The sequence below is a fragment of the Pelodiscus sinensis genome, chromosome 8 (assembly GCF_049634645.1).
Source record: "Pelodiscus sinensis isolate JC-2024 chromosome 8, ASM4963464v1, whole genome shotgun sequence".
Classification (NCBI taxonomy): Eukaryota; Metazoa; Chordata; order Testudines; family Trionychidae; genus Pelodiscus; species Pelodiscus sinensis.
This window is the reverse complement of record NC_134718.1, coordinates 46,115,331-46,130,676: the sequence shown is the minus strand read 5'-3', so window position 1 is coordinate 46,130,676 and position 15,346 is coordinate 46,115,331. Positions and strand designations below refer to the sequence as shown.

General features: G+C 43.3%; 1 protein-coding gene across 4 annotated transcripts in view; it reads left to right on the top strand.

Moving 5' to 3' along the window:
* Positions 1-15,346, top strand: part of INPP5A (inositol polyphosphate-5-phosphatase A) — a 424,043-nt gene that overhangs the window by 71,665 nt on the left and 337,032 nt on the right. The window contains exon 1 of one of the 4 annotated variants that reach the window (XM_075935230.1): positions 14,705-15,119. The exons of the other annotated variants lie outside the window; for them this stretch is intronic. Within the exon in view, the coding sequence (XP_075791345.1) occupies positions 15,102-15,119 (18 nt within the window). The 5' untranslated portion in view covers positions 14,705-15,101. Of the gene's footprint in view, positions 1-14,704; positions 15,120-15,346 lie in introns of those variants that run through there. 4 annotated transcript variants of the gene reach the window in all.

Here is a 15,346-nt window from a genome sequence, read left to right as displayed (position 1 = left end):
AGCAGCACCTGGGGGGAGGAGAGAGAAAAGGCCCCTGGTGACTGGACCGAGAGGCAGAAAGGCGCCTGCTGGTGGTGGTGGTGGTGGTGGTGGTGAACAGGGGGCAGAAAAAGGCTCACTGTCTGGGAGGAGGGAAAGAAAGAACCAGTGGATGGGACCCTCCCTCTGCCCGCCCTGAGCCTATCCTCACTCCCAACCCTCACTTTTGCCCCACCTCCACACTCCCAGGCTCCTGCCCTGCCCCCCCCCCCACACACCTCTCCAAGGCCTTCACTGACTTCTGCATTTCCCACAGTGCCAGCCCCCTGTCCTGAAGGACATAGAATACTTACTCAGAGTTGCCCATTTACTAATCATTGCACCAGGATACGCTGTTTTGGATCATTGTTGTCACACCAGGTCTGAGTGGGCATGGTTTTTAGTGTTGTCTGCTAATAAGATTATCTTCCTTTGTGTTGATGTGCTGTTTCCCCGTGATTTAATAAGAGAGGTTATACAAGGATAGAAGTAAGCAACTGTTTGACAGGTAATGAGTGTTCATTTTTCTCTTTGCATTTGGTGAAAAGAAATGGCATTGTGCTGGAAAATGATTAATGTTAAGACTTCATCATTGTTAGTATTAGGGTGGTGTTTGTGCTAGTTCCTGCTCTGTTTCAGGTGTTAATGTCAGCATAGTGGTTTATGTCCATCTGAGCAGGAGCGCTGCCTAATCTATATAACATAAACTTAAAAAACAACAAATAGTCTGGTAGTACTTTATAGACTAACAAAACATGTAGATGGGTATCGTGAGCTTTCTTCTTTCTGAAGAAGTGGGCTGTGCCCACGAAAGGTCATGATACCCATCTACATGTTTTGTTAGTCTATAAAGTGCTACCAGACCATCTGTTGTTTCAGTTTATCCTGTACTGACTAACTTGGCTACCCCCTGAAGCTTCCATATAACATAGAACTGGGAGCCAGGAGTGTTGTACTTAACTCATAATTTTGTATCTTTGTGCAATTTTGGTCAAGTCATTTAATTAGTTTGTTTCTATTTCTCTCTTTGCAAAGACTTGTGAAGTTGCATTAATTTACACAAATTACTTTTCACTATTCCTGAAGACAGGCTTAGAAGACATATTGGTAGAAATGCGTGTGTCTTGTCTACACTAGTGATTCCCCTGGTGAAGGAGATAGTAGAACACTGAAGGGGATAGTAGAGCACTGAAGGATGACCTTGAAAACTGCCACTATAGACAGCCCTATTGTCTTCCCAATATTATTAGTTGCTTTATTTCATTTATTTGTACCGCAGTAGCACCAAGAGACCCTGATCAAGGTTTTGGGCCCCATTGTGCTAGATGATTTGTGTGTGCATGTGTATGCACATGTATCTACCTACATACGCTCCTTACCCTAAAGGTCTTATGCTCTTAAGTTTAGGTTGGGGGCCACTGGCCCACAGAAAATCAGTTAGAGGCTGCATGCACACAAGTGAGAAGCCTCTGATTGAGAAGGAGAGAAAGGCACTCCCCACGTTCCCCTTGCACATGAGAACTTGGCGGGGGGCAGGCTAATAGATTGTGTGTGTTCCAGCCCTGTGAGTGGGTGGCAAGGGGGCTGGAATGCCAGCGCAGGTTCCCCATTGCTGAGTCTTGGGGGCCAGATCCAGGCAAGCCAGGGGCTGCATTCGGCTTCCAGGCCTGAGGTTCTCCACTCCTGCTCTAAGAGCAGGAGAAAACAGGTCCTAGAGCAGTAGAACAAGGTAAGAAAACCTAGAGGAGTAGAACAAAGTGAGATTAGAGGAATAGGCAGCAATAACAACATATCAGCTACTTAATCACTGTCAAGTGTTGGAGATTTGAAGCAAGATAAGGTGGCTGGCATTGTGGATTTTATAGGAAGTTCCTCCCCATGCTTAAGAAGTGTCATAGGAGAAAGTATGAAGGTGCTTGTGGGAAAAATTCATTAATAAACACAACAGAGGCAAAGATTGTCCCATTGATAATGTGTCAGAGAGGTAATTGTGGGACTAAGCTATGAAAAGTCAAGGCGATCTTGAAAGCAGCGTAGCACATGGATGTAAGGGGTAGTTTTGTTGAGTAGAAAGGGGAAGGTTGTAGTAGCTAGCATGAAATGATGAGTGAGGGATATTTTGCAGGAAGAGGCAGTGATATTTAAACACAGTCTGGATGTGTGGGCCTCGAGAGAGGGCTGAATCAAAGATGTTGCCAAAACTATCTGCCTTGAGTGACGAGGATGTAGGGGTTGTTTACAGTGTATAAGAAAGTTATGTTTGGAAGGCCAAAGATAAAGAGCTCTGTTCTGGCCAAGTGTAGCTTAAGTTGTCAGTTGACACCAACAAGATGATTTCGGAAAGAACATTCAGATTAGAAGCTTGCACTGAAAGAGTTGAGTCTGAAGTGGAGAGCTAGTTCTGAGCATTAGCACAGAAATAAAAGTTGAAGCTATATTTTGAATGGTATTGCCTATAGATAAGGAGTGGTGGGTTTCAAGAATAGAGCTCTTTGAAATACCCAGTGAAAGCTGGGGTAGTGGAAAGGATGGAATTCCTTAAAATAAAATGCTGAAGGAGCGAATAAATAAGTGTGAGAACCAGGAGAAAACAGAGTCGTGAAACCTGAGGGAGGACAATATTGTAAGTAGAATGGAACAGTTGATGGTGTCCATGACAATCACGAGGTAGAAGAGAACGATGAGCAGGATGGAGTGCAAGCCCCGAGACTTGACCAGGAAGAGGTCTGCAATAACCAAGAGCCATTCCAGGGAAGTGCAGCAGGAGAGGGTCTAAGAGGAATTAGAGAAGAGGGACATAGAGAAGAGGGACTTGAGATAGCAGTTGGCATCTTTTCAGTGAATTGTGACATGAAAGGGCAAAGTAGAGTGCTAGTTTGAGAATCCATAGGGGTAAAGGATTTTTGTTTTTATAAAGATGGCAGGGTCCTGGATGTTTGTTTTGAGAGTGGCATGAAACAGGAGAGGGAAAGGTTAAGGATAAAGGTGGGGGCAGGGTGGAAGCAAAGGAGATCAGAAAATAGAACGTGATGAGGACTCTGGCAGCAGTGAAGGGCAAGGAAGAGAGATGGAAAATCTCACTTTTAACCATTCACAAAGGAAGTGAGGGGTGAAGACAGAGGTTTGAGGTTACATTAGATCTTGACAATTTTTCCTTTGAAGAAATCAAGAGCTGAGCGGGTAGAAAGAGGGAGAGTGATTAAGGAGGTGAGGGTGGCAAAAAGGCAACAGGATTTGTGAGTATAGACCTCAATTAGGGGGTAGAAAAGTTGTTTGGTTTGATGAAAGAATTGTAAGATGAAATAATGAATTTGTAGTGCAGGAAGTCTACCTGGTTGTAGATGTGCTACCAGAAGCACTTTTTCACAAGGGCAAGGCAGAGGATGCTGATGCGGGGGAGGAAAGGATGGTGTGAGCCAAGGTTGGGGTTAGCTGACATCTCAGTTACTGAAAGGTCTTGGTCTTTAGCCTTGACAAATGCAGCTTTGCCTTGCTCATATCCATTCAGAATCCTGCTGCAAAGATCACAGATTATTTTCCTTGACTATCTTTGACTGTGTCACTCTTCCTTGTGTCTCTCCACTGGTTTCCCTTCTTTACTGTATCAAACTTAAGATACTTTTCTTCACTTTCAAAACTCTTCTCAGTCCATTCAGAACTTTTGTCTCTGAATGGCCCATCATTCCGTCCTCTTCTAACCATTTATTACATTTTGAAAGTAGCATCTTCTTGCTTTCTCCCATGCTGCTTCTCAGATGTGGGAAGAGCTCCCCAAAGACATTCACGCAGTTTTTATATTGTTCTACTTAAAAATCCCTTAAAACTCACTGTTTCTGTAATGTCTGAGAACAAAATTAAGAATGGTTAGGTAATCAGTTCAAGGTATCAAATATATTTCCGTGTGCTATTTTTATTTTTATTTGCTATAAATCTAAGGAACAATGCAATTTAAGCCTCTGTCCCGCAGGGACATGAGCACAAACTTAACTTTAAGCAAATGAGCAGTATCATTGAACTTGCACATATCCGTTTTTTGCTGGGATGAAACCTCATATTGTAAATAACACAACTGTATGGGTTACATGATTTAATCACTGTCACTGAAATTGTCATTTGATTGATCTTTTTTCCTACAAGATTTTGCTTTGTGAATCAGAAGAAAGGATGTAGTTTCAAAAGATAAGCTGAAAAACCAAAGATGAGAAAATCCCAAGAAAAATGTACATAATCAAGAGTATGAAAATAAAATTGCTGTTTAGCTGGTGTTGATGTTATAGGTTACTGTGTACAGTGAAAGCTTTGATGCATCCCCTGGTGGTGAGAGGTATAATCTAATTATCTGAGTGAAGCCTTAAATTTTTCTGTAATGCACCATGTTATTTCCAATTGTATTACTGTTGGAATTTTAAATAGATGTTCATGGTTTCTAAAAGGGAAGGGGTATTTAATTTACATAGACAACTTGTGGAAAATGTTACGTTTTTAAATGAGATTAGGAAAGGTTTAAAAAATAGTAAATTGTCCAGCATGGTAGGAATTACATCCTTGTTTAAAATATAGTATTATGCTAAAATTGAATGTGTGGTTTTTTTAAAAATTTTTCTTAAAAGTATGTGTAGAAACATTTGTATTTTTAAATACAATGAAGTTTGTTCTGGAAATCACTTCTCATACATTTTTTTAAAATTTACCAATCAGTAAGTATATAATTTAAAAATCTTGGAAGGATTATGGAACAAATAAGACCTTAACCTTGTGACTTAGGTGTACCATCAGAATTCTAACTCAGGACTTTTGTATGGACCACTTCAAGGGAGCGGAGGTTACTGGATTGGCCTTTCCTTTGTCTTTAAAAAAAACCAAAACTATGTATAGGCAGTCCCCGGGTTACGTGGATCCGACTTATGTCGGATCCCTACTTACGAACGGGGCGTTTCTCGCCGCGGAGGATGCGGGCAGCGGGACTGCCCAGATGCGCCGCGGTCCCGCCGCCCACGTCCTCCACGGCGAGAAAAGCTGCTCCACATCTCCCTGGTCTGCTGGGGGAGGCGCAGCTAGTGCGCCCGCCCTCCGCCCCTCAGCAGACCAAGCTTTTCTCGCCGTGGAGGACGCAGGCGGCGGGGACCGCGGCGCATCTGGGTGGTCCCGCCACCTGCGTCCTCTGCGGCGAGAAAAGCCTGGTCTGCTGAAGGGAACGGGGGCGCACTAGCTGCGCCCCGCCCCCCCCCCCCAGCAGACCAGGGAGACGCAGAGCAAAGCCGCGGAGGACGTGGGCGGCAGGACCGTGGCGCGTCTCAGTGGTCCCACCGCCCACGTCTCCCTGGTCTGCTGGGGGGGGCGCAGCCAGTGCGCCCCCACCCCCCCAGCAGACCAGGCTTTTCTCGCCGCGGAGGACAAAGGTGGCGGGACCGCTGAGACGCGCCGTAGTCCCGCCGCCCCCGTCCTCCGCGGCAAGAAAAGCCTGGTCTGCTGGGGGGGGGGGCAGCTAGTGAGGTCCCCCCCCCCAGCAGACCAGGCTTTTTTCGCTGATGCCTGGGTTAGAGCAGCTGAGGGGCTGCCGGGTTGGTCCCACAGCACCCCCCCCCTCCCCAGCAGACCAGGCTTTTCTTGCCGCGGAGGACGGGGGTGGCGGGACCACGGCGCGTCTCAGTGGTCCCTCCACCTTTGTCCTCTGTGGCGAGAAAAGCACTAGCTGCGCCCCCCCCCCCCCCCCCCCCCAGCAGACCAGGGAGACGTGGGCGGCGGGACCACTGAGACGCACTGCGGACCCGCCGCCTGCGTCCTCCGCGGCTTTGCTCTGTCTCTCCCTGGTCTGCTGGGGGGAGGGGGGGCGCAGCTAGGACATGCGCCGCGGTCCTGCCACCTGCATCCTCCACGGCGAGAAAAGCTTGGTCTGCTGGGGGGGGGGGGGAGGCACACTAGGTGCATCCCCCCCCCCCAGCAGACCAGGGAGACGTGGAGCAGCCGAGGTGCGGCGCTACTGGACCAACCCGGCAGCACCCCAGCTGCTCTGCCCCAGGCATGTCCGATTCAGCTGCTGCTGGTCAGTTTCAACAGCGACTGAATCTGGACGCCTGGGACAGAGCAGCTGGGGTGCTGCCGGGTTGGTCCCTGCAGCGCCGCACCTCGGCGCTGCGGGGACCAACCTGGCAGCACCCCAGCTGCTCTACCCCAGATGTCCCCACCGAAGTCAGCTGCTGCTGAAACTGATCAGCGGCTGATTCCAGGAAGCCCGGGACAAAGCAGCTCTGCCTCAGGCTTCCTGTAGTCAGCGCTGGTCAGTTTCAGCAGCAGCTGAATCGGGGACACCTGGGGTACAATATGTACCAGTTCCGACTTACATACAAATTCAACTTAAGAACAAACCTACAGTCCCTATCTTGTACGTAACCTGGGGACTGCCTGTATTTAAATAAGAAACAATATTTATCTTTTACGCTATTAGTAACATGCAATTAAAACTGAATTTCAAAAAGAAACCCTTTCCACTGTTAATGATAGTTATTTACTTTCTGCATTTCACTTACTTGAACTATGTAGGCAGCTAAATGAGTTCCACTTTCAAAAAGTGAATCAGCCTTGACAGAAGTAGTAACTTGCAGCAAGATTTGCCAGTGCAGAAAACTTCGCCCAGATATTAAGCTATCAGCAAAAGAAACACTGCAGATGACCACCACTGGCCATCACCCACAGTCCTCAGCTAAAACATCGCCAAAGCATCATCAGTGATCTACAACCCATCCTGAACAATTATCTCTCACTCTCACAGTCCTCACCTACAGACAGTCTGCCAACCTGAAGCAAATTCTCACCAGCTAAATAACACACCACAGTAACTCTAATTCAGGAACCAATGCCTGCAACAAACCTTGGTTCCAACTCTGCCCACATATCTACACCAAAGACACCATCACAGGACCTAACCACATCAGCCACACCATCACGGGCTCATTCACCTGCACATCTACCAATGTGATATATGCTATCATGTGCCAGCTATGCCCTTCTGCCATATACATTGACCAAACTGGACAGTCCCTACGTAAAAGAATAAATGGACACAAATCAGATATCAGGAATGGTAACATATAAAAACCTGTAGGACAACACTTCAATCTCCCTGGACACATAGTAGCAGATTTAAAAGTAGCCATCCTGCAACAACAAAAAAACCCTTCGAAAGCAGACTTCAAAGAGAAACTGCAGAGCTACAATTCATTTGCAAATTTGACACTGCCAATTTAGGATTAAACAAAGACTGAATGGCTAGCCAGCTACAAAAGCAGTTTCTCCTCTCTTGGTGTTCACATATCGACATCAGCTATTAAAAGTGGGCCACATCCTCTCTGACTGAATTGACCTGGTTATCTCAGCCTTTCTCTTGATTGGTACTCCTTTCTTTTCATATGCCTGTATATTTATACCTGCCTCTAGAATTTCCACTACATGCATCTGATGAATGGGGTCTTCACCCATGAAAGCTTATGCTCCAATAAATCTGTTATTCGACAAGGTGCCACAGGACTTCTCATTGTTACTGCAGATGCTGATATTACCATCTGGAGCCTGAGGGAGGGAGAGGAAGATCCCAGAAAAGCCTGTGGCACTGCAGAGCTGGATTGTTTGCAGCACCCACACTAGCTGGGGGAGATGCCATCCCGTAACTTAAAATTGATGGTCTAGTGTCCTACTTAATTCTAGTATTGTAATGTTTTTATTTTAGGGAACATGAGAGGGAATGGTTAAATTAGAAAAATTGTCAATTTAAATTTTGTAACAAAGACATATAATTTTGTGTCTGTTACTTTGCAGAATTATTATTGTTTCAGTTAAGAAAACTTCCTAAATTAAATATTTTTTATTTAATGTTTGTTACACATAGAGCTTCATTGTATTTTAATTTCTCCCAGTTGGACAAAAATGTCATGCCACTAATGTCTAACTTTCGGTCTACTATAGCATCATAATTCAGTGTTAACTACACCAGTGTTTCTGCTTTGTGGTCGGTCCAGGGCACTCACTTTAAACTCCCAAATCCTCTGTTCAGTAAAGACCAGTGTATCTTTCTGTTCTGATTGTTGTTTTTCCAGGCTCCACAGGCTCCTGCTTCTATTGTGATACTCTCAGCAAGCCAGACTACCTAAGCAGGTCAGCATCTGCTCTGAGCTTTCTCTCTAGAGTCTATGAGCAGCATAATGGTGACCAGTTATAAGCTATTTTACAGTTCTTTATAATCAAGCATGTGTATTCATGCGGTGAAAGCATCACAAAGAAAGCACATTGAAACAATTAAAGATCCTATGTAGAATAGTGATAGAAATGTAGCCGTGTTAGTCTGGGGTAGTTGAAGCAAAATGCAGGACAATGTAGCACTTTAAAGACTAACAAGATGGTTTATTAGATGATGAGCTTTCGTGGGTCTGGCCCACGAAAGCTCATCATCTAATAAACCATCTTGTTAGTCTTTAAAGTGCTACATTGTCCTGCATTTTGCTTCAAAGATCCTATGCACATAGTAAGCTTTTCAGAGGTTACCCCCAACTCCAGTCTTTGGGTTCTGGTGGCTGTCAGTCACTCACTCACAACTAGGTTTCCCCTGTGATTACAAGTTCATAACTCTCTTAGATTGTGAAGCAGAAGAACCATGAATTGTTCAATCTTTCTTTTACACAGCTTGTGCCTTTGATCTTGGACGCACATAACAAGTGATTAGCACACAATGCCCCCCTCCTCAAGGGATAGGTCCAAAAAGATGGATTTCTGTGTAACTGGAGATGTGGCATGCATTCACCAACCCCTGGATATTGCCCAGGAAAATGACTTTGCACTCTTTGTTCCAGGAGTCCATTCTTGTATAGCACATTGTTCGATATACTTCTTGAAATGTCAATCTCACATCTGTAATACATAAATAATTTATTTAATACATTGGACTCCACAGATACTTAAACCTAATTCAAGAAAATTTCCCAAGGATATTGCAGGAAATTGCCGTATCTGCCCCAAATAACACAGCAAATAGATCCATGTTAAGTGGATTAGAGAAAAGGAGATGGGCACTAATGATTTTGTATCAGAATTTGACAAGAAGTTGGAATGTGGGAGTTCCAAAACTCAAAAATGTAACGGACACAAATGGGTCATGCAAAGACTGTTTAAAAGAAGTGATACTAGGTAATTATTCACCTAGTTCTGTGGTTGTCAGATAATTTTGTTTGGCTGGGAAAGGCAGTTAGTTAATAATGCATGTTTTTACATAATGACATTGAAAAATAACAGCTAAAGCAAGAATAAAATAATTCTGCAGAACACATGTAGCTGTATGAGACTGCTATACAGAAACACTTCTGTATTCAGTAAACTACACATCCATGTAGTTCTCCTAGATACTGATAATTAGGTGTGCATTTTGGATAGCAGAAATAGACCTACTGAGTATGTGTTTATTTTTAAGTGCAAACTCATGCTTTAGCTAAACTGTATTTCCATGATTGTGGAAAGCAAAAACAAAAAAAACAAAAAAAACAAACTGAAAAGTAAAGCATGCAAGGAATGCAAACTGCTTTTAAGTGGCCATCTGTAGTAAGATACTAATTTAATCAAGATCTCAGCAATAAAGAAAAACTGTATCTCAACTAGAGTTAATTAATCTGCAGTTTCTGTTCTGTTAACATAGCATCTGTGTTCTCATATTCACTGCAATTTTCCACATAGTATGCACCATCTGACACAGTGCATACTAATGTTTCTAGCTTTTGCTTTCTGCCTAATGTTTCCTTCCTTGAAAATCTATATTTAGTGTCTCTGTATACTCACTGCTATATAGGACTAAACACAATTTCCTTTCTAATGAAAGGAAATAGCTTTCTGTAGGGATAAGAGTGAACGGAGGGCAGGATTTCCTGTGGAAACTCATGCATGAAAGTAGACTGTTACTTTGAATGTAGTGGCAAGAAATATATTAAACTAAAAATATACACCATTTGTATTACAGATTTCTCCCCAAGCAACCCCAATATTATGTTTATCACTCTCTGTATAATTAATACAGCTACTGTGAAATAATTTTGGAAAAGATGACTGCTTTATGCCATGCTTGTAACTACAGCATCAAAAAACTGACACTCCAAACATTATTTTGGTTAACCAGTTGGGTAGTTGATCTTTAGTTATGTAGTCCCGTTAGCCTCCAGGAATTGTTATAGTTTGAAATCCTTTAGGGCTATGAAGTTCCTGTACTTTCAAATCAGTATTTACAGCAAATCAGCATTTTGCTTCAATGCCTGGGTAGACTGCTGGAGGAGCAAGGAATTGGCAAAGAGGTGTCCTACTCCACAAGCATTAAATATATTAAACTCCTCAAACATCTTTCAAAGTCATATTAATATTACATCATTTTTAATACTATGGTGGGACTTAGGGTGAGAGAGGGTTGCCAGTCCCTTGCACATCAGAGAGAAAAGCTCCCAACATTTTCAGCACTAAAACTCTCACTCAGGTGGTGTGTGGGTGTATTTTTAAAATGAGCAGTATTATCTATTGAACAAATGTTCACTCTAAAATAGAGTACACTGGGGAGCACCATTGGCTGTCACACCACGCAAACTCATCCCAATGACCAGGGAATTCACAGACTTGGGTGGGCCAATTTCCTTGTTTCAGTGACTTGCTTATTGATTAACCACATGATCTTGACCCTGATTGATTAGTGATCATGTATTAATTTATTTTTGGTTTTGACTGAGCAACAAGCTGTTGCCCTCTAGTTCTAGTCTGACCCTGCCAAGTACTTTGCCGCTCGTGTCCCTTGGACTTGATCTTCCAGCTATTGAACCTTTTGTGACCTCTGACACCTGATCTGGTCTGTTATTTGACCTGCCTAACCTCTCAGTATTACAAGATCAGGAAGAATTAATAATAAAATCTTAATCTTACAAGATGAGGCCAAAATCCCGCATCTGTTTAATGGGATCTTTTAACTGCCTTTAATTTAAAAGTGGTGAAATGACTGGGGGTGGGAGAGGCGCGGAGAGGGGCGCTTAATTCATTTAAAATAAAAAGCTTGGGTCAGTTAAGACTAGTGCTGAAAGAAACAGATTCCCCCAAAAAGAGATTTCTATATAACAATACTATTTGTTAACACAGCTTGAGTGTTTTATTTCCTTTCTTTAAAACTATTATACCGGACTTGCTTTCACACAAAAAAACAGAATTTTCAGAATGTATTTTGCATGTAGGAGTAAGAACAAAAAGGAAGACATTGGAATAAGAAGATACAGCTCTGCATAGAAATAAGAAATTGTAATTGCTGTTGTATAGATTTCCAAGAATGTGAAGCTGTGACTTTTCTATTGTGGTTTTGATTTGAAAATGGGCAAAACAAATCAGTAAAACTGTGTATCTAAGGTACAGGTGCTCAGGAAAGTTTGCATATACATTTGCATGTTTCCTGCAGCTACGCCGTCCGCTTTCCATGGGGCAATTTTGACTGCATGCATCGCCCTTTCTCTTTTTTTGCCATATGGCATCAGGCTTGTGGAAATGACTGGAATGGACACAGGAATGAGTTATTTCTAGGGAACAAAATGTACTAGTCATCCAAAGAGGAAGTCCCCATGGTTGACAGTTCTGATATAAAACAAGATGTGAGAAATCCAATGGCTCAAATATTTTTTCCCCCTTATTTAAAGAGGGAAGAAGAAGGGAGAATACAGTGGGGGAACCCTCCTGATAGTGATAGTGGATTGTAGTCTTCACTTTTCAAACTATAAAGGGTATAACTCTCTCCCCTCTCCCCCCTGTTTGTTAAGGGGGTCAGGGACAGGAGTGGTCCCATGTACTAAATGTAAAGGGGACTTAGGCCACTGCATTTTGTTTTGTGGTGCTGCTTTGGGGAGCAGTATTTTTGCTAGAGCACTCCTATAGTTAAGATTAATTTACAGAAAATTACTGACTGGTCCCCCCCCCCCCCAAAAAAAAAAAAGGTCATGAATTCACTATTAGATTCATATTATTTTACATTCTGAGGCATCAGAGACATTAGATTAGGAGATTTAAATTTGGAGCTGTCCTCATTTTACACGGAGGCACTGAGAAACTAAAATACTACAGGTTCTCTGGAACCAAATGAGACCACAGCTGTCACATGGTATAGTTTAGCAAGCTTGAAATGTCAAATAAAAATGTATTGCTATTTATGTTCTAAAAAATTCAGAGAATAATTGACTTGTCTTGGAGTTTGCTGTGTGGCCTGTATACTTGTGTGTAACTGTGGCACTGTTGTGGCTAAGATGGAGTCCACTCTGAGGGCAGCTCTGGCCAAGGAAAGGCCTATGTCAGAACATGCAGGGAAAGTGCCTTCTTTCCCAAAGGCAGCTGTTCGAAACCCAGGAGTAAAGAAACATGTAAATACTAGACTAGTACAACAAATCTAGGAAATGGAAATATTTATTGACGGATGGAGAAAAACAACTGAGGGAGATGAGGAATTGGTAAAACAGATTTGGTTTGATCTAACATAGATCCAAGGGCTCAGTACTACTACAGTATTAAAGGATAGACTCCAAGCAATGCGTCCACATTCCAAGTGCAGGAATCCTAAGCCGACTTCCTGTCTGGCAGTGAGTCTTGGGTGCTCCTGATCATCCTCAGTGCCAATAAACTTTCCCCAACAAACCCCTCCTGGGCCCTTTTCTGCCACACTTTTCAAATGCATAGAGAGCAACAGTCTCTCCATTTAACTAACTCCAGTTTTTATCTTTGTTCTCATTGCCAAGACAGAAGCTCCAGCTCTCCAATCCTGTGCATTTCTGGGCAACAGTGATACTGGATCCAGCTTTGGGTTTCTTCTCGGATGATTTCTTTCTGGGTCCTGTCCTTGGACATGCACAGTCAGCTGCTTTGTCCCTCCTGGGTTTTCTTTATATAAAATGTATCTGTGCTTTTGGTATAAATCTTCATCTTTTTCTGTGAATGGAAATGATACATTAAAAATACATCCCATAGTACTATTCTACATTTTGGTATACTTGATCATTCCTAAATTGTAAAGAAATATTTATTTTGTTACTATTCTTATGAACTCAGGAATCATAAACATTCTTAGACAAGCAAGACCGAAGTATGTGGTACTAAGTATTTGTAGAAGACCGAAGCCATATGTGGTAATCTTTCAGGATTGATGTTTTCAAAAAGTGTTCAGTTTTGGTCTAGTGCTTAGATCAGACCTGGGCAAAATAAGGCCCGCCAAGCCACCAGATCTGGCCCGCGGATGCTGTAGGGAGCCCCAGGTAGGCTTCTCTGCTTGTCCTCCACACTGCTCAAACATGGCTGCAGGGCCATTTCTCTTTAAAAACTGTGTGTGTTTTGGGAGGGTGGGGAGGGGAGAAAGAGTCTTCAGGTGTAACTCCCGCCTCCAGCACAATCCCATTGGCTAGCTTCTAGCCAGAAACTGACCAATGTTTGAATAACAGGCAGCCACACAGCACTCGCGGCTCAGTTGTTCACACAAGCACATGGTTGGGTAGCCTGTGCAGGGCAGGCAGGAAGGCTGGCTGGCTGGCTGAGAAATGTTTAAGCTCTTCAAGCCTTAGTTCTTCAGGGAGGCAGGCTGATTGGGATTCTGGCTGGCCATCCATCTGATGAGGTGGATGTACTGTGGAATTGCTTCTGATTTTGCAAAAAATAAATGGATTGTGTGTGTGTGTGTGTGTGTGTGTGTGTGTGTTGTGAGTTTATTTTTGTCAGAGTGATCTATCCGCTCTTGTTAGTGTCAGTAACATCTTCATTCTCATAGCTGTGTTTGTCTGCAATCCTTATCTGTGATTAGGTGAGTGAACTGATCCCAGACTGTGGTCAGTGTTATAAGTATGCCAATAGAATTTAGTGCTATAAATAGGTTAACAATGATGAATCTAATTGATCTTGCTTTTATCTGCAACAGGTTACAAAATGTACATAAAACACAGCTGCAATAAAAGCGTGTTTAGTTAGCAGTCTTCAAAAACAAACAGGAAACGGTGAGAGGTGATGTCATTATTTACTTGTTCAAATTGCTGGTCATTTCCCCTGATTAAAAGCTTCTGTGATATCTCAAATGAGCAAAATAGAGAAGGAGAAAAAACAGCTTAATTTCTGTAGCATTGTAAATTTGTTTTTTTTTAATTCAAGTTAGAGTAGGAAGACTTACATAAATGAGATGTCTATTAATAGTGAATTATTATTTAAATTACTTTACTATTTTAAATTCTTGTCTGGGGAACATGAAATCTACATATTGTGATGGAAAGTATTTACTTTCTCTGAGAGTAGAACGGGGCAGGCAATATGGGGCAGGTGGGAATCACACACAGATTTTTGGAACGTGGTCAAGGACTGCACTCTTCCATGATATTAACGGAGGAGATGTGGAGTCTGGGATGGAGGTTAAATGCAGAAGGAAGCTTGGGCTAAGGAACTGCAGGAGGTTGAGGAGGGCGTGGGGGGTCTGGGAAGGAATTTGGGTGAAAGAGGCAGTTATGACCTGGGGCAGGGGCCTGGGGTGCAGGAGGTGGTACAGAGGTTTGGGTTGTGGCCTGGGGCAAGGGATTGGATTGCAGGATCTGGGAGGGGGCATGGGTTCAAGAGGGGGCAGAGCATTTGTGTTATCTGCGGTGTGGGGGGCAGAGGGCAGGAGAAGGAGGGGCTGCCAGGTATGTTTCTCAGGCAGCCTCCCTGCCTGCCCTATCCTTGCACAGGCTGCAGGGGCTATGTGCAATGGTGAAGAAGAGCTGGGGGTAGTGGGGGGGGAAGTGGTGCCTCATGCATTGCCTTTTTTCAGGCAACTCCCATTGGCCAGAAATCTAAAGCCTTCTCCTCCTCCCGCCACCCCCCCAGCTTTCCCCATGGCAGTGAAACACAAATAGACCAACAGCCACTTTTCTCAGAAGCATGCAGGGAGTCTGTCTGAGGCTTCCTGCTGTGTTCATGGGCTGGATCAGTGGCTTGTCAGGCCGGATCTGGCCCACCAGCCCTGTTTTGCCTGTTTTTTGGTGTAGAAGCATTCTGTGATACTGGTTGCTTTATCTGTGTGAAATAAAAGAAGAATGTCATGGTGTGATGAGGTAATTATCAAATTAATAATTAACAGCACAATTCATTCTCCTTGCACTTAATGAAGTTGTTTGTGTATGTCCAGAAATTGTTGTAAATGTAAAATTTGTCACCTGATATACCCAGTAATAATCCTAGAAGAGTAAGCAAAAGTTCGTGCAAATTAGAGCTAACACATCTTACTGATTTATTCCTTTCCCGTGCCACCTCCAAACTCCCCCAAAACTTTATACTGTAG